Genomic DNA, 18,337 nt, shown 5'->3' on the forward strand with positions numbered 1-18,337 from the left:
TTCTTAGAAAATGCAAGTGGCGAAGAAATTGATAGCATTATATGAGTAATTAAACTGGTCTTTTATGACTGCCATTTGGCCTCCTCGCATCGCCGCGTGATACCACTTTGTGACGTAACGTTTTGAATATAACGTTATGAATATTGAATCGCTTATTTTTAGCGCGACACGGCGCGTTGCATTCCTCCGTTCCAATCAGTTGACATCATTTCGACGACTATAGATACCGTGAAAGAACATTTGTCCGTCTTTCAACATCGCGAGAAGCATTGCACGCAGTCGCGAACTCACGTGGCTCGCTTCTTTTACCGTTATATAATCCGCAATGGAATTTGAAATTGCGCGTCTTATTAACTACCGTTCATACATCAATTGTTTTGATTAAGTAAAAAAATCGAGTGCAACGTAGCGTGAACAAGTATAACTTTTATTGTCAACGGCGACGTGAAAGTGAAATAGCTTCGAAGGTTCAGAAGAGTAAAAGGATACCGACAAAAGGAATCATGATTGTTGAATTATCACCACCGGACAATACGGTATATCATACAATCTTGATTATTGAAATACAAATGGTGCGTTATTAATACTTTCTACTTCGGGATTAAGCACTTTCGAATTGGCCACATCACGCCTAATTAATTTTCTTCGCGACTGTTAATTGAAAAATTCCATGCTACATGTGTATTATCTCGATTAATACGAGTATAATCTGCTACATATTTTTTTTTTAATTTTATATTTAATCCTTCGTGTCTATTAATCACTTAGAGCGACGTATGTGCCGTAGCTAATAAATAATATTAAATTAATATGCGTTGAAAATTTAATTTAACATTGTTATATTCTGAATTGTGCTTTAATCTGGCATCATTCGTCCTACATTCGGTTCTCTTTTTTCCTGAAAAGTTTAAAATCCGAAAAAAACCGAAGAATTACAGATTTAAAGACGATCTTTAATTATTCGCTAATATGTGTACATCAGCAAAATTTTTTTTCATTTAGCCATCGATACACCTGTTCGGTAGAACGTTCGTCACGCTAAACGATCCGCTCTTCTCGCGAATCGCGTGTGGCGACGATGCATGCAGGTGTATCTGATGAACATGCATAGCGCGTGTTATGAGAAATCCGATCTCTCCGTTTGCACAAGACACAAAGAGCAAAGACGAGTTCCGTCTTCTTCTATCTCGCTCTCTTTCTCCCTCTTGCTCGCGCAAAAAATCATCCGGCATTTCGCAGCCATAATCATACGTTGAGATGTATCAAGGAGTATCAAGGTTCTTAGAGTCAAAGAAGATACACTTGCCTTGAAATCTGCATACACCAATATAGCGGCGAAAAGAATTAAAATGTATAATGAATTTTTTTTGTAAATTTCTAAGAGCCACGATAATAAAACTGAGTATCGGCGAGAAGAGCGTTCGAAGAAGAGTTTTCAATGACGACATTCTAGGTAGGAAGTCGATATCGCGCAACCGCAGTCGAAGATGAAGAAGCATAAAAGAATAGAAGTATTGAGCGCGGTGTCCGGTAATGGATCGCTGATTCCGACGTTCTCCAGCGGCGAAGAAGAAGAGAGAGAGGAAAAAAAAAAGCGGCGAAGGAGGAGGCATTGGCCAGCATATATGACCACTCACTGGAAATGCAATTTACACTAGGCGTTGCCCGCGGTTGCCTCGTTACAGGTTGCGAGGCACGGCGTGCCGTTATAATTTCCGCGTCGACCATCGCTAATTGGTTGTGGACGAGCGCATGCAGTATTCGACCGCGTATGCAGAAAGGACAAGGCTGCACTTACCAGTCTGATGTACTTGCCGATCATCTCCGCCAATTGGGGGGCGCGATTCGTATGGAAAGGTAATCTCACCCCCGACGCGATCTGCAGCACGCACACGCCCGCCCTGGCAGAATTCACGGAGACGATGTCCTCCAGCGGCAGAGTTTCCAGGATTATCAGATCGCCGTTAGGAATGCGCTTGATCAATCGAAGCCCGTGATGCGACACCGCCACGTGTTGTGTTTCCGGATGCTGTGGGCCAATCTGTAAATATTAAGATCATTGAGATTCGAATGGTAAAAGCAGTGGTCGGACTGCTGCGCGTTAATAAGCATTGAGCAATCCTCAGGCTGCCGCAGGTGATGACTCTGATATGATCTTTGGATTATCACACTTCAATCAATTTTTATTCAAGTTTTTCATTGCGATTATCAGAAAGCACGCATACGGGCATACGCGTATACACGTGCAATAGAATTTCTAATTACTATGCTATCATTTAATTTATTTTATTTCAAAAAGCAAGTCATTCTCTTTATTAAGTTTCATTTGCGATTACATATTAAACATATAACAAATTATCACTCGAAATTATGATAGAATTCTGTTTACGTAATGAATTGACGAACAAAACCAGTTAACAGCGTCAAGATTAAGTCAAAGTGATGACTCAACGTCTATAGAGAGTTGCGAAGAAGATGAATACAAAAGAAACCAATTATTAAAATGCTATTAATCTAAATGTGTGTTGAGGTTAGCTTAAATTTTAAAATACATTATCAAATTCCTCGCACTTTTTCTCATGTGATAATTTTTTTTGCTTGTCATCATTAAAAACAAAAGTAAACTTACCGATACCGGGAATATCCTAGCGAAGTATAACGGCCACTGCTTTGCCATGTCCACGATATTCTTTTTGATCGTGATCTTGTGCTGCGTACTCTGGAGATTATCCAGTGTGACGCCGTAGTTATCCAGCATTTTCAGCATGTTCTGTCGATCCTCCTTCGCGATTCTTATGCTGGACGTCGCCAGCACGTCGTATGCAACTTGGCAAAACACCAAATGCAAGGCTAGAGGGCTGTTTAGCGTCTCGTTGGGTGCGAAGATCTCTTTCTTGATTCTCAAGGTCCACGTGACTCTGTTATACGTAAAGTGCGCGTTGGAGGTTTGTGGGTAAAGCTTGGTGTTCACCACCTCCTGGACTTTCTCAATCTCCGGCTTGTCCGCCGGCGGTAACACCGGCTTGAGAAACTCCGGCCATTCCTCTATTTCAATCCTCTCCATTTTGTCGGTGCGATGAGTCGAAGCTACGCTCGAACGTCTGTCGTCCAGCTTGTTGAAGCTCTGACGTGCGACAGTGAAGGACTCCCTCGTGTTCGGAATGACGCCGAAGTCTCGCGGCGATGGCATCCCGAAACTGTCCCGCGATTTCGGCGACACGTCCCGAGTCATGCTGAACGGATCGCGCTTACCGTTTGACCCGTCGAACGCATATTTCGAGTCGAACAGTTCGGAGTTCAGGTCTCGCCGCGAGTCGAAGTCGGAACTGCGATCGCGCGCCGAACTCGCTAAGTCGGTGCTGTCTTTACCGTAGAAATCCTTAGACTTGACATCCTGCGCGCGAATCTTGTCGAAGTCATTGCGGTAGTCGTGATTATCGCGCAAGTGCTGCTGCGAGGCAAAGATGTCTCGGCTTTGACTGAACATTTGATTTTTCGAAAAATGATCGAAGGTCTCGGAATCCGGGGACGTGCGGAAGGAGTCACGGGTTTTCGGCTCGATCGGCGCTGGCGGCGATCGCGGCTGAGGTACGCCGGACTGACTGCAAACGGATTAGCCATTGTTTAATAGGAACGGCATTAAATGAGACATAATCTTGATGTCTTGTTTAATTTTCTGAAATTTGTTACGAATTTAACTCTTCGCAGTTTGCGATAAATGTTACATTTCCAATAACTCGATAATAAAATAAACAATTTCGAATTCTGAAAAATAAAAAAAATAGATTTTCAATAACAACGGCACAGCTCGACTTTTGAATTATAAAAATTGAAGTGAATTTAAACAAAAAAATTCTTTCATAAAGTTTTACGAGATTTCCAATAAGATTTGATCTGGATGACATCTTTACCTATTGCTGTACACACTGCCGCCTCTTGGACTCGGTGGTTGCGGTGGCGTGATGGGCGGCGGCGGCGGTACAGGTCGTTCCATTCTCTCAATCTGCGTCCTCACTACGTGAGCTTGCGTCATCATGTCAGTTGTGCCTTTAGAAGTGACGCTTTGGGTGTCATCAGCGGTGGAAGCATAATCGTCCCATCTGCCGCCTTAAAATTTGATTTTTTTTTTTTTTTTATATATATCTTCATAACACAATTAATTAAGCACGGAAAAGTCTAATTACCTAATTGTTGTTCTAACAGGAGTTTCCTGTTGTCCTCTAATCTTTTGATTTTTCCGTCTTCTCGCGGAAGAGCGGGTTTCTCAGTTGTCTTCGTGGATCTCACGCTATGATTCGCTGTCACTTTTTCCAATCTCTGCCTCATTTCTGAGCTGAGTTTCAGCTTGCCTATGCTTCCCGGCGACGGTCTTTGCGCGCCTACTTCCAGAGGTGATCTGCGAAACAATTTGGAAATTTGCATTATTGCATTCTCTCAGGCTTCACAGCACGAAAAGAAATTTAAGATTAATTACTTCGACTTTTTCTTTTTCTTTTCTCCTTCTTCCTTGTAACCTTCGTGTTTCGTCGCAGTCGGATGCGCGGATTCGTTGCTGACAATATTTTCGATCTCGAATTCTTCCCATTCGACGCCGCCTTCCGTCGTAGGCTCGCCTTCGCCATGATCGTACTCCTGATAATGCGGCGTTATCTTGCGTTGTTGCTGTTGTTGGCGCATCTTGAATTCTATGAAACTGTCTTGTCCTTGATTCTCGTTCGAGTCGCTGGGCGGTGGCCACCTAAACAGCATCAGATAGTTATTGTAAAATTAAAGTCAAATTTGTACAAAAAATTAAATCAACCTAAAAGTCTAATAAATGCAATATGTTTTAGCGAGCGAGATTTAGAAACTTATTATTTTATTATTTTATAATTCGTCAGATAATAGTTCTTTTCTTCGATTATTAATAACAATTATTAATTTTAAATTCACCTCCATTTCCCGATGCGTACTGTCTTCGCTCTTCCGTATGGATCGAGGAACGGTCTGGACTCGGAAGGATCATGAGATTCCAAAGGTGGAGGCATCGGTGGGGGTGGCGGCACGCCCTTGTTATTGCTGGAATTTGAAGGATTGCTGTCTACGCTGCTCTTTCTGTTCTTCAGCTCACTGAGCACGTTGGTAAAATTGCTCTGTATATTATTCTTGTTCAGGTTGGTTCTCTTTACTTCTGCCTGTGCCTTTCTATCGGTCACTTTTCGATCCACGCTGATTTTTCGCGCATAATCGGCGCTTGTTTTTCGGGCGACTTCAGAATTCTTTCTAGGCGGGCTCTGAGACCTATGAATTTGAGCCTTCACCGTCATTGTTTCCTGCCGTTGATTAATTGGCGTGGATTGCGCAGACGGTCCCCGTTTTTCCGTTGACCACAGTTCAAGATCGTCGGGTTCTCTAAATGAGACCTAATTGAAGAAAGGTTAGATAGATTTTCGATCGGCTTCGAAAAATTATTTCTAGCGATGAGACTCGTGGATTGATTCGAGATTAGAAAATTTTCTGCGCTGTGATGAGATCCGGCGATTAAGAATATTATTTGATCTGGTTGCTCCTAATTCCGAAAATCTCCCTCTCGCTATTCCGCTACGTGATATGTACATGATAATTCTGCAATCATTCGGGAAGTCGCGGTATAGAGCGTAGGTTAGTGAAAATCAGTAGATACCTTGGAGTAGCGTCCGATAGAATCATTCAGCCCCGTATGGGCACTGATTGGGGGAGCTGGGGGGACAAGATTCATGCTTGAGGGGCCAGCGGGTAACACCGTGCTCTGGAAACACACACCCATGCCGTGACGCGGCTCAAAGACCCAGAATCGTCCAAAACGACGATACATTTCGTTAAGAATTAGTTTTCATTCAACGGATATATTGTCAGTTTGATTACAATCGTGGACCGTCGAGGTGATAATAGTTACGTGACCGTAAAACATGATACCTTGAAACCGGTGCACCTTTTATGACCGTGCTCGACATGCAATGTTCATCTCTGATCGTGATTCAAGTGTTGAAGAATTCAATATTATTCAGTAACATTAATTCCAAACGTGTCTACAATTTAGAGAATTATAGTCTCTGAAAGTATTAATTATTGCGGCAACAATTTCGATTTTAACCGAATTTGAAAGATAAATATGTGTTAAAAATTCTTTTGAGAAATGAATGAAATTTAAATATATTTTTTAGTCTAACCATTGTCTTTTCTACTAACGATTCGACAGAATTTTTTATTTTATTATTAATTTTAATCTTTATACGCGTTTTACGACAAAAATTTGCATTTTAATCGACACAATACTTACTTGCTGTATTAAAAAGTATTCAAGATTTTATTATTTTTTAAGGCTGGACGTAACAGAAAATTATAACTTTCCTTATTTGAAAATTTATCTAATTCGTTTGAATCACGATAAGAAGATCAATTTGTTACTGATAAATCATATAAACCTCGAAAAAACTTTGTACAGATTTATTGCGTTTTTCATTAATCTCTCACCGGTTGCTGTGTTGAGTTCGGACTTTGGACCAACAGTTGCTGCAAAGCCTGATTCTGCGCTAGTAGCTGCTGTTGTATCTGAATATTCTGCGCCATCGCGCTCTGCAGGAAAGCTCGCTGAAGATTCTGCTGGTACACCACCATATCGTTGTTTTGATTGGACGGCGAACTAGGATACTGCGGTAGGCTGAGTCCCTGCATGTTATAAATCGGAATGGGCATAAAACTTGCACCCATGTTCATGTTAGCATTTTGAGAGGATGAAACTTGTTGAGTGGGACTGAACACGGGCATCATCATGGGTGGCGACATCATGCTCTGTGCGATCGGGCTGAAATTGAAGGCTGCATTCTGATTAGGAATGTCCATATTGCCGCCTCCTTTGATCCTCTTCGACAATTCACCCGCGCTGATATCCGCACGCTCGTTTCCCATCGTCATTTTCTTAATGAAATCATCGACGGTGGTCGACGCGATAATTTTACTATCGTTTCTCCGCAGATTCTCGAGTACTTTTTCATCTTCAAATGGCCTGATGTCACGCGAGCCTTTTATCGAAGCGGCTAAGCTGCGTGCATCTGATAGTTCGTCGAGATTACCGTCTAACACGGGCATGAAAAGCTCATCCAGAAACTGATCGACGTCGGAAGCTTGGCTGGGCACTCTTACGCGCCGAACGTGCGATGCCAAAGAAGGCGCCTCGCTGGTGTCAGACATGGCCGACGATTTCACACCGTACTCACTCTTCTCGATGTAAGCACGACTGGACTGGCTTCCCGGCAGCGCGCGTTTGCCTGAAAGCGAGAAAAATTATCGATCTGCGCGAGGCTGATACGGAAAAATCACGTTGCATAATTGTCAGCTTTCTCTCGCGCTGGAAATTCTGGAATACATCTTACGCAAGAGCAAACTTAAATGACGAAAACAGAATAAACTTGAACGCTCATTAGCATTAGAAATTATAACGTGCGTAGAATTGATTGGAATTTGTTCATTTATTAAGAATGATGTCTGTCTGTGCCTACCAGGATATTGTGATTTGATGAATCTGGTCTGCGATCTTATGTAGCTCTTATCATCCTCTGATCTTCCGGTTTGACTGACGGATTGGATGTCCGGGTATTCAAAGTCGATCGTGAGATCCTCCTCCTCGATGTTGGGCTCTGTGGTTCTCGTAGCTCTGCTATACTTCCGCTCCTGCGCGATCTCACTGCGCGTCATATACTCAACGTTGCTCACCGCTGGAGTCTCGCCGATTCTTTCCAAACTGTGGTACCGCTCGTTCAATTTGGACGAGGAAAGCCCGAGATTGGCGAGCTTCACCGGCGAAGGAATCATTTCCGGTTGTAATAAATTGTCCAAACTTCGACTACGCTGCTTCTCTTTTTCGAAGTAGCGATCGTTCAAGGCGGAGTTTCTCGACAGCCCCATTTCCGTCGTAGTTTCCAAAATAGCCTCGTGCGATTGCTTTCGCATCTGCGTATAATGTGTTACGTCCGTTAAATACGTCGATAAAGAGAAATAGTTTATTAAATGTAAAATAAATAAATAATTTAAATTATGCGTTTATTTTGATATAAAGATTGATACAAAGACAACTTTTTCTTTTAATAAAAAAATTAATAGTTGCTTTAAATTAATCTAACGTTCTTAAAAAATTTTTTTATATATTCTATTGTTGATAAAGCTTTATGAAAGATAAAAAGATTAATTAAATTAACACATACAGGCTTTGCAACAGGTGGCTGTGGAGGAGGGACCACAGGTCGTCTGGGTGCCTGGATTTCCGGTTCCACAGGCTTGTCAACTACCTTTGGCACTGATTTTCTTTCGAGAGGCTGGAAGGTTTTCAGGATAGGGATTTCCATCTCTTGCTCCAACTCTCGAATGACTTGAGCGTGCTGAAAAAAGTATTTTATTAGTTTAAACATGAGAACTTGATACCCTGACACTAATTATTTTGTTTCTATTGCATTAAGACTCCTCTATTATTGCTTGAAATCTATTATTATTGAAATTTCTCACTTCTCGTTTTTTTATGGGTGGCAAACTGTTCTTTCGTTGTTCCAAAAACATGTGTTTGGCGGCCGGGAAAGCCGGAGCCAATTCCATTTCCGAAATCAAGTCCAGGACATAATCGAAGCCGTTGGTCTCCGTCACGATAGCGTCCGGACCGTCTAATTGGTTCCAGAGTGTGATAGTCCAGCCGGCGTTCTCTACTCCGTGATTTCGAATCGCGAGATTACCCAACTCTTCGCACGTCGTCCAGGAATCTATCGCGCACGTAGTTGTTTCACCTGTGAAATGAAAAAAATTGATTGCAAAAATTTGTAATAAAAATTATCAGTATAAAAATTCCAAAATTATAGCAATAAAAATCCGAAAGCGATTTACCATCGTAAAAGCCAACACTGAGCGCCATATTTACGCGGTTCCTGTTGGCCCGCCATTCCAGGACGCACGGAGGATAATTCCTGGGCACTTGGTGCACCGTTTGGTGATTATTATTCATTATACGGTACATTGTTCTTTCACCTTGCAACAATTTGCGTTGGCAGTAAGCTTTGTAACCGTCATAGGCGTGATCCGAGACGTATCTGATCGAATAAATTTAATTAAAAGCAACCGCTACGACGATGCGTTTGGCTAATAAAGACACTTACTTCAAAAAATACTTGAAGAGGGTACCGCTGGGTTGGAACGCTGACAAACAATTGGACAGCAGCAGCCACCCTCTCTCCTTGTTGGCGTCATTCTCGTTCTTCCAGGTTTGATTCGCTAATTGGCACAGTATCTCGTCTCTCAGCTTTTCGTTCACAATACCCTTATTAACGATGTAGTCTCCCAACGCTTGCTCGCGTTTTCCATTAAGATTGCTCTCGTTCATGAAGCGCAATATCATTTTAAAGATCATTAGAGAATCCGTGTAATCTTGATCGCGAGCCTTTGCTAGGAACGGCGTTTTGATCGGCTCGCGCTTCATTCCAAAGATGTGACTCTTGAAATAAATATTAGTGAACTTCGAAAATTGATACTGATCGATGTCGTGCGACAAATTGTAGGTAAAGTTCATTGGGACGACTTGGCCGACGACTTTGAGCAGATTTCGCTCGGTGTGCGTAGGCTGCCAGTCTGTAAATAATCACAAATAATATAAATATCCCTGTTTCAAAAATCTGATCATTAAATAATGCAAATTGCGAGAACGCGATTTGTCATCGAGAATCATTTTCGGTTGCTTGTTATAATTTAAACTTTTTTTTGGAAAAACAGTGATCTTCTCAAAGAGAGAGCTCTCGTTAATAAAAAAAAAATATTAGAACGGAAAATCGTAAGCCGGCGTATCGGCGATTGCTGATCTCAAAGAATCGCTTAGACGTCTAAAACCCGCATTAAAAATATAAGTACTTCCAGACGTTATTTAAATGTTTCTGTCATCTAAGAAAGGTAGTTTATCAAAAACGTACCATCAAGTTTGCTATAAATGAAAGCTAATTCCGCGGGAATCTCCAAATGATTTACACCGGCAACAGCTCGCGAAGTCCTTTCCTGCTCATCCCGTTGCTGCTTCGCCTTCGCTCGCTCCTTACTGGCTCTTTCGATCTCCGCTCTCTTCGCCATCTCTTCTTTCAACACTTCAAATCTCTCTCGTTGCTTTCTGCCTCTGTAGAGCTTCTGCGCCATCATGACACCCTTCTTCATAGCGCGGAATTGCTTGCGTTCTCGATAACCGCGGTACACCGCTTGTATCAATACTGTGCTTCGGGAAATGTTGAGGAATCTTCTGCGCGCTAAAAAGCCTCTCGTGTATCTGCAAGAATAGAGCAACGCTTGGAAAAAAAGATTCGTACATTTAATTCACATCAATTTCATTATCTATAAAAATAAAGTGTCGAGCTGTTCGAAAAATTTATAGTCCTCAAATAATATTTATAAATATGCTTTATATGCAAATATATCTTGATTAATTATATTAATATTTATTTTATTGTACAAGCTCGAGCCATCTTTTGCGCAACTTAAAGATCTATCTTTCCATTCGGATGAAAAATTGCTCAAGGTATTTTTACATTTAAGAAATTGAAATTTTTGCCTTTCGCAAAATTAACTAAAATAAGTGAAAGTTTGAAAATGTAATATCCAGTAAATACATTGAGAGTAAGACATTCCAAACAAACTTTACTAATTTTTATTCAGTTTAGAAAAAGACAATCAAATTTTAATAATTTTTAATAAATCATTTAATCAAAACATACGATCTTGCAAAAATCATCTCATTATTTTATAAGAACTTTGTTCTAATAATGTTTTTTCTATTAGATTATAAATTCTAAACATTTCTTGATATATATACATCTTTTATAAAATATTTACCTCTGAACTGTAATGGCCGCTCTCTCCAAAATCAAAGCTCTGTTATATTCCAAAGCCCTTTCCAACGATTCGCGCAGGAATACTCTCGTCAGTCCGAGCTGATATTGTGACTGCGCCTCTTTTGGTGCGGCTTTGTCTAAAATTATCCTGCAGAGCTCCTTGTTGGGCGCTCCTCTTGGTAGATGCGTCGATACAAGATACCGATATCGATCCACAAAGTGTCCGAACAAAAGACGGACCGGATAGCCAGTTTTTCTGATGCGGATCGTCTCCAACATTCCTGTGTACCTTAATTGCTCAAGTACGCAAGGCATATCGAACTTCATCGGTGCTTTCTCAGTATTTGGCTTGATGCACCGGACAAACCACGGATTGCATCTGTAAACGCGATGGAAAGAATAAAAGTTTTAATAATACATATTTTAAATCTAAACTAATATTTCGTATTACTATCCAAACTACAGCATCTGACATCGTAAATAACAATTTTATGAACTAGATTTGTTTCTTATTTACATCTTAAAACGTATTAAACTACTTACTGAGACATAGACTCTAAAAGCTGCTGAAGACTGTCGTGAAATCGAGCCGAAACTGTCGGAGTTCTCGGCTTCATAGTGACAAATCTGCCATTCGGCTTATTCATGGTTTTATTAGCTTCGTGGGTGGTTCTGACGTGCTGGAACATCTTGCTGACCATCTGTAATTATCACAATCGCATATTATTATGACATTAATGTTCCAACGTAACAGTAAAAAAAAAACAAGAAGGAAGCTTACCGAAATTTTGCTACTAATCAATAATTCGACCACATCCGGCCTCAAAGTGTCTCTGTTCTTATCCAGGAAACCGTCCACATTGTACCAAACTTGGCCAGCGTAATGTCTGATCGCGAACTCGGCGGAGTTCATTCTCGGTCTTGAATACAGCTCGCTCAACGCATGATTGTAATGACATTTTTCCAAAAAGGAAAGGTCCGTCGCTTTAGGGAAGTTGCTTTCGTCGTCCAGCAGGTGAAGAATGCCCACCGGTTTTTTCGCAATCAAATGAATTACTGGTAAATTGTCCTGAGACAGATAGATGATTTCTGATGTACAACGCATATTTTAAAATTATTTTACTACTGAATAATTGTCTATTTAACTTTCATAAAAATTGGAAGATTTTCCGATCGAGCTCGTACTTTGAGAAGATTTTACCCTACAAAAAATTATGTTATTAAAATCAATCTTACCGTATAGTTGATTGTGGTCCAATCAATTTTCTCCTTCGCGTACTCTTGCTGTTCTAGCTTGAAGATGTGTTTGTTAAAATAAAATTGCAAATTCTCGTTCGCATAGTTGATACATAATTGCTCGAAACTATTTTCCGTGAAATTCTCGAAGCCAAAAATATCGAGGATCGAAATGGCAGCAGTCTGTTTAGTACCCTTGTAAACAATATGATTGACGCGCGCGACTAGCCATGAAAAGAGCGAACTGTACAGAGCTTTCGCAAATGCGTCTCTGGCGTCGAGAGCTTGGTCGATATTTAAGGCCGTGAAGACTCTCTCGTTTCTTGCTTCCTATAAAAATTTATAAATTTATTAAATTATAATATTCGAATTTTCTGACGTGTTTTTTTTTTATACATTACGCGCGTAACGGCGCAAATGACTTTGCTGTTTCTTAGATAGTTGTACTGTGTTGTGCAATAAAAACTTACTGTTGTCTTCGTGGTGAGTGCTCGGATGATGCCTTCGGAATTTACTTGAAGAAGGTGCGCTGCCCAGCGTATTTCTGCGTCAGAACCGACTTCCACTCCTTCCTGGCCGTGTCTCATTTGCTTCCGGTGAAAGTAAACATTTCCCAGCTGCAATACACTGGCTAGAATCTTGAAAATCGTATCCTGCTCCTCAGACGAAAAGCCCAAAACTTGCATGGCTGACAGCAGCGCTTTGAAATCCTGAACATCGCTCTTGCCATCGATCTCACAGTTTCCACCCTGAAAAAATGGACAAAATTTTAATTATCAACAATTTTATGATACTATTGATTATTTCCTTCTTCCAAATAAAATTCAGGGATTTCGCATACACACCTGATTTAAATAAAAATACTTGTCCGGTGTTAGAAGACCGTATTTATCCCTGAGTTGCTGGTCGAGTCCAGCTAGAAGTTCGTAGAACACGTGATAGTTCCTCTCCTCCGAAGCCTGAGTTACTATTCTACTCTTTTCTAGAAGATATTGCGTTATTCTACCGCCTATGATTGCACCGCTGAGAAATAAAAAAAATTCTGTGAAAATGTTTGCATAAATAGCAAAACCGACGAATTTTCTTTTATTAACATTACTCACTCTCTGAAATGGACCTCCAAATACTTTCCGAAGCGGCTGCTATTGTCATTTCGCGGCGTTTTGGCATTTCCGAAGCTCTCCAGAAGTGGCGTTGCCTCCAGAATTTGCTCGGTGACGAGGTTGTTCGGTGCGCGATTCACGGCTGCGAGATATTGCATCACTAATTTTGTAGACTCCGTTTTCCCCGAGCCGGATTCGCCGGAAATGACGACCACCTGATTAGCACTGGCGTTATTGGCCGCAGTCACTTGACTGTACGCGGAAGAACCCACAGCGAATAAATGCCTGCGGAAAATAATAGCAAATGTGTTAAGCTTCATCGATTTGCGAATAGATAAATAAATTATTTGTAATTAAAAAAAATTTTTTATATATTTCTATTTAAATGTCATCTTGTTACAAACGCAAAAAATACTAACGGCGGAAGTGTTCCAAGGATTCGTCCTTCGTAAAGCTTCACCTGATCCAGTCCATAGATGTCGAACATTTTGTACGGATTTACCGCCACAAGGATACTTCCCGTGTACGTCTAAAAATTGATTATTGAATAATTATTAAAATCTATTACAAATGATGTAAACAAATAAATCAGGCACAACGTACGTAAATTAATTCTTTGTCGTAACGGATCTTCAAGTTCCATAATAATGACGCCTCGTTCAGATCCCTGAAAAATTGATTCAGATTGCTTTGATATCGTTTTATCACAAATACACGAATCGATATGCGAGATAGAGACTCACGTCAACTGAATCATATCCTCCACACCATTTTGTCCTAAGTCCTGCCTGGGCTTCACGCCGCTTAAATTGGTGAGAGTAAAGATTTGCGGCTTAAACACATAATTGTATGCAATTATTCGCTATTTTTCTGCACGAAAGATTCAGTGCGATTACAGCTAGATAATATACGTTTGTTATTTTCACGATAACTCACGAACGTGCGATTACACTCGATGACACTTTTCATTTGCAATTTTCTAATCGCTGAAGTTAAAGAGAGATACGGGAAAAACGTAACTTTCTATTTGAAACGAATTTCGCGATCATTCTTGTCGCATTTTCTTAGTCTGTAAGAATGTCTAACAAAAAGAGGATTCGTGCGAATTCATATAAGACGCGAGAGAGCCACTCACGTGAGACCTAACCGGATACCGGCCCGTCTGCGTTTGCAGTTGCAATTCCATTGGCGCCGGCGGCAATGCGTGGCTTATGGCAAATTGATGAAATTTTATCATTAGATTTTGAACAGCAAAATTTAGCAGTTCACCTCAACGTAATTCTCTTTTTTTGTTTATCAAAAATATTCTAGATAAATTCATAAAATTGCGTAAATAAAATTTATATAAATTTTGAGGATACATAAAGTTTAAAGCATTTTAATTGCGACAAGCAAATATGAGTTGAGCGATGAAAAATAAAGATACATATTTCATTAAAGAATCATATTAAAAATTGCTCAGGAAAAGATGAAAAGATTGTCAATTTTAAAATCTATGCAGACTTCTATTCTTTCTAATCTATCTGCTAGACGCTTGAACGTAAGTTGGTTCGTCAAATTTGCGAATCTACGCTAAAGCTAAATGTTAAGTCACTTCGGCGTTTCCTTCCGAAGACGACTAGCGCACCGTACGCCAATGCAACATCATCTATAATGGGACACCGGTGAAGTGCAGTGCTGCAACTAGTGCACGACAGTACTCGCGGAGAACACAAAGCAGGCGGGCAGGAAAACTGTTCGTTGTTAAATAGCCCGCGATGGGTGTCGGTTGCATAATGATGCGGTTGCGCCTCGTGTGTTAATGGAAACTACGTCAACGATGCGTGTGAATAATCGTCTACCACTCATTTCACTTTGCCGTCCGTAGCGCTCTTTAAATATGTAGCGACACCCACGCTGCGGAGATCGATGACCAGCGATACAATTCAAGGCTCGGAGGCACGAACTTGAAATTCGCACGAAGCGCGAAGGGCAAAAAAGTGAAAAAGGTGGAAACCAGATTCAAGCAGCCGCGCGTGAGAGTTGCGTCTCTCGTTCTCGTCTAATGGAACATTCAAATACGCACGGCTAGAAAGTTGAGAACCGACGATCAAATTACACAGATACGTGTTCCGTTCTCTGCTTGTTTTGACAGAATTAATTGCACATGATAATTATATCCGAGCTGATTGTCAATTAAAACATACATCACTTTTAACGTTATATTATTCAACACTATATAGTATCGAATAATAAAAAAAATATAATTTTAATATTCAACAAACTACATACAGTTATAATAAAATATATAATGTTATCAAACACGTTGAACGAGATTGAAGAGATAAAATCATAAAGAGTAACATGTAGCTGATCTTTTTTCCAGTTGCCGGTTCAACTACTATCCATAATTATGCGCGATTAATCTATGAACGGTTATTAAGCGCTTTCTTTCCGGACTAGCTCACCTTGCCGGCAATCACTGCTTGCACCGAAAGTACATTGGCTGCTCTGTGGTATTCCAGGACTTCACCTGGCAGCACATGGCCGACGCCGGGGTCGAACCACACTAATTCACCCTGGAAGTAAACATGTTGCATTTTAAATAAATAATTAAGTGCTGAATGCTTGTGTGCATGTGTGCGCAATTGACATTTATTAAGATTACTATTTAAATTTATTATTTAAACGGAATAATTTACTTGAAATTATGAGTTTTACATCTGTAGTTAATCGAATCGAGCTCTACTGTTTATAATATTCAGCTTTAATATCCTCTTATGTACGAATTCCTATCTAGAAAATTTTTTAGCAATTCTTCACGCAGAAGAATATTATTTAATTCGAAAAATTAATTTAATAACCAATTTTTTTAGGAAAATTATTTAAATTTGTCCTAATTTCTTAAAACAAAATTATTTTAATCGCTTGTATATATTTTGGAAATTTCCGTAATATTATTTTCATTATTTAAAAATCATTCGATAAATAATCTCGAACCGTTTTCAAGTTCCATGACGGGAAGTTGCGTGCCATGGAAGACACCTGCGTCTTCCTCTTTCCAGTACAGAAGCCAAATATTGACAACGGCATGTCCGGAGAATTAGAATGAGTGCTGTTAGCATCACTGAACGCTCTGACGTGCGTTGAGACGCGCGTCGCCGTCTTTCTCACGTAATTTGATCTCTCTTTGCTCTGCTTCGTCAACGTTCCGCTGTTCGAGGTCTTCCTCTGCTCGTCTGCATTCTGCATCGGAAGTTCTGTCGACGTCTTCCGTCTGAGCTTCACGTAGCTCGGTAATGTCGTTGATTTTAATGTCGTTGGTTTTGAATTTTTCTTTTGTTCTTCCATCACTAATCCAGTCTGCGATTTCAATCTGTACTTTATTTGCTTCTCGTTAGTCCACGTGGAGTCTCTTCGAGAATATTTATTGCGGGACCAGGAGTCCGTTTTCGAATCCTTTCTCATAGACGAGGTGGAATCCACGCGGTAAGATGTCCTCGTACTTTCCAGATCACTTCTTGCTATTTTAAAATTACGCATTCTCTCGATATCCGCTTTCGAGACTAATATAGCGTGATGCTTAATCTTGACAACGTCCTGATCGCGATCTTGATGCATCCTGCGCTCCAAGGAATCCATGTAATCCGCGTTGCTAATTATCCTCCGCCTTGACATCGTTCGGTCGATCGGCTTCTCCGTTTGACTCTGAACTTGTTTGGAGACCTTGCGTGCGACCTTGGCATAAATATCGTCGGTGACGTCATCTGCGTATCTAGACCGATTGGGCGGATCGGGAACGGGATCCCGCAGGTGTCGGACGACTTTTGCCGACGTTTCCGCGCGCGATTCTCCGCTCGTCTTCGTCTTGGAGAATCGCGTCAGAGTGTTTGAAGGAGTCGTGGAATCGCGCTGCGTCGTAGCGCCGGTCGGCAACGACATTTTTCGTCGCCGGATTCTTCCGTAAATCGGCGCTTCCCTTCCTTTCCCTTCGACAGTCTCCTTCGTTCTCGAAAATGCATATTCCTCCAATTGACGCGTCCTCGAGGACTGCAGCACCTTGGGCAAAGTCGACGGCCGCGACAAATCCCGATTATCTTTAACCGTGCGACCTGAATTCTGAAAACTCGAAGATGTCCTCGCGACGTCTTTCTTGGACTGCGAACTCTCTTCCACATTCGCGTGACGTCGCAGGATATCCTGCCTCGAGACTTTCTTCAAGCCTGAAGAAGAGCGCTCGGTGTCTTGACGAGCTCTTCTGCCGATCGACGGCAGAGTTTTCGGTCTCTGATCCTTTTCCGCGGAATGAAGCACTCCGGGCTCATCCTTGACGCTTCTGCGCCGTAGAATCTCCTTCCTGGAGATCGTCTGGTTGCGCGGCACCGTGTAATAAAGCTCGAAGTCGTTGGTCGTGCTTGCTCGACGATCTTTCGCGTCGTTTTGCGACGGCCGGGCGGAAATTCGGTATTGCCTAGTTCTCGCTTCCGGCGCGCCGCAGGAATCCAGAGCGGAATTCGAATCTGGGTCTGGGCCGCCGCCACCGCTGCCGCCGCTCGCATTATGCAACGCGCGTCCACCACGGCCGGATAACGGTTCCGCACTCGCGTAGAAAGCTTCCGAGGAGTGCCGCGAAAAGTGACTTCGCGGGGTCGACGATCGACCCACGGACCAGCGCCGCTGTTGCTGCTGTTGCTGTTTCGCGTCCGATCCCGGCGAATCCACGCTGGCCATCGCTGGCGAGAATATCGGCGATTGGCCGCGCACTTCATGAGCAAAACGCCAGACGGATCGTTCGCCACTCGCTGTCTTCTCTCCGCCGAGATTTCTCTCTTTGCAGAATCGCCAAACACTTCGTTGCCGATGGTATCGGAAGCGCACTTTGCATACCAAGATGGATTTGTGAGAAATACGAGTCCACAGTTTCTTGTTAGTTTCATTAATTATCCACCGGGATGAAATAAAGTTCTAAAAGTGTAATTCATTTTTTGTAAGCGTTTTCAATGCAGAAATAATATTGTATTTTCATAAGCTTGTCCTTCTCTCTTTGCGTATATTTGTTAAATAAATAACACACGCAGTGCGTTAAAATGTAGTTGTATAAGCATAGACTCACAACATCGATTTCTATCTAGAAAAATACTCCTCGGAGAATGT

The 18,337-nt window shown here is 41.4% G+C and overlaps 1 protein-coding gene across 7 annotated transcripts in view; it reads right to left on the reverse strand.

Annotated features, from left to right (window-relative positions):
- Myo10A (Myosin 10A) overlaps nt 1-18,337 on the reverse strand; it is a 149,990-nt gene that overhangs the window by 13,227 nt on the left and 118,426 nt on the right. For 6 of the 7 annotated variants that reach the window (XM_067360509.1, XM_067360508.1, XM_067360506.1 and 3 more), the window contains 25 exons: nt 15,652-15,762; nt 13,948-14,036; nt 13,808-13,871; nt 13,624-13,733; nt 13,205-13,489; nt 12,947-13,124; nt 12,572-12,850; nt 12,102-12,431; nt 11,647-11,934; nt 11,409-11,566; nt 10,867-11,244; nt 9,960-10,303; nt 9,156-9,624; nt 8,887-9,089; nt 8,518-8,789; nt 8,220-8,393; nt 7,518-7,968; nt 6,493-7,286; nt 5,663-5,767; nt 4,933-5,402; nt 4,475-4,738; nt 4,185-4,396; nt 3,912-4,107; nt 2,630-3,602; nt 1,799-2,041 (listed from right to left, as the gene is read on the reverse strand). In XM_067360509.1, coding sequence (XP_067216610.1) covers nt 1,799-2,041; nt 2,630-3,602; nt 3,912-4,107; nt 4,185-4,396; nt 4,475-4,738; nt 4,933-5,402; nt 5,663-5,767; nt 6,493-7,286; nt 7,518-7,968; nt 8,220-8,393; nt 8,518-8,789; nt 8,887-9,089; nt 9,156-9,624; nt 9,960-10,303; nt 10,867-11,244; nt 11,409-11,566; nt 11,647-11,934; nt 12,102-12,431; nt 12,572-12,850; nt 12,947-13,124; nt 13,205-13,489; nt 13,624-13,733; nt 13,808-13,871; nt 13,948-14,036; nt 15,652-15,762 — 7,440 coding nt within the window. The remainder of the gene's footprint in view (nt 1-1,798; nt 2,042-2,629; nt 3,603-3,911; nt 4,108-4,184; nt 4,397-4,474; nt 4,739-4,932; nt 5,403-5,662; nt 5,768-6,492; nt 7,287-7,517; nt 7,969-8,219; nt 8,394-8,517; nt 8,790-8,886; nt 9,090-9,155; nt 9,625-9,959; nt 10,304-10,866; nt 11,245-11,408; nt 11,567-11,646; nt 11,935-12,101; nt 12,432-12,571; nt 12,851-12,946; nt 13,125-13,204; nt 13,490-13,623; nt 13,734-13,807; nt 13,872-13,947; nt 14,037-15,651; nt 15,763-18,337) is intronic. The other variant, XM_067360511.1, reaches the window with a different exon arrangement.

Source organism: Linepithema humile, chromosome 8 (genome assembly GCF_040581485.1).
Source record: "Linepithema humile isolate Giens D197 chromosome 8, Lhum_UNIL_v1.0, whole genome shotgun sequence".
NCBI lineage: Eukaryota > Metazoa > Arthropoda > Insecta > Hymenoptera > Formicidae > Linepithema > Linepithema humile.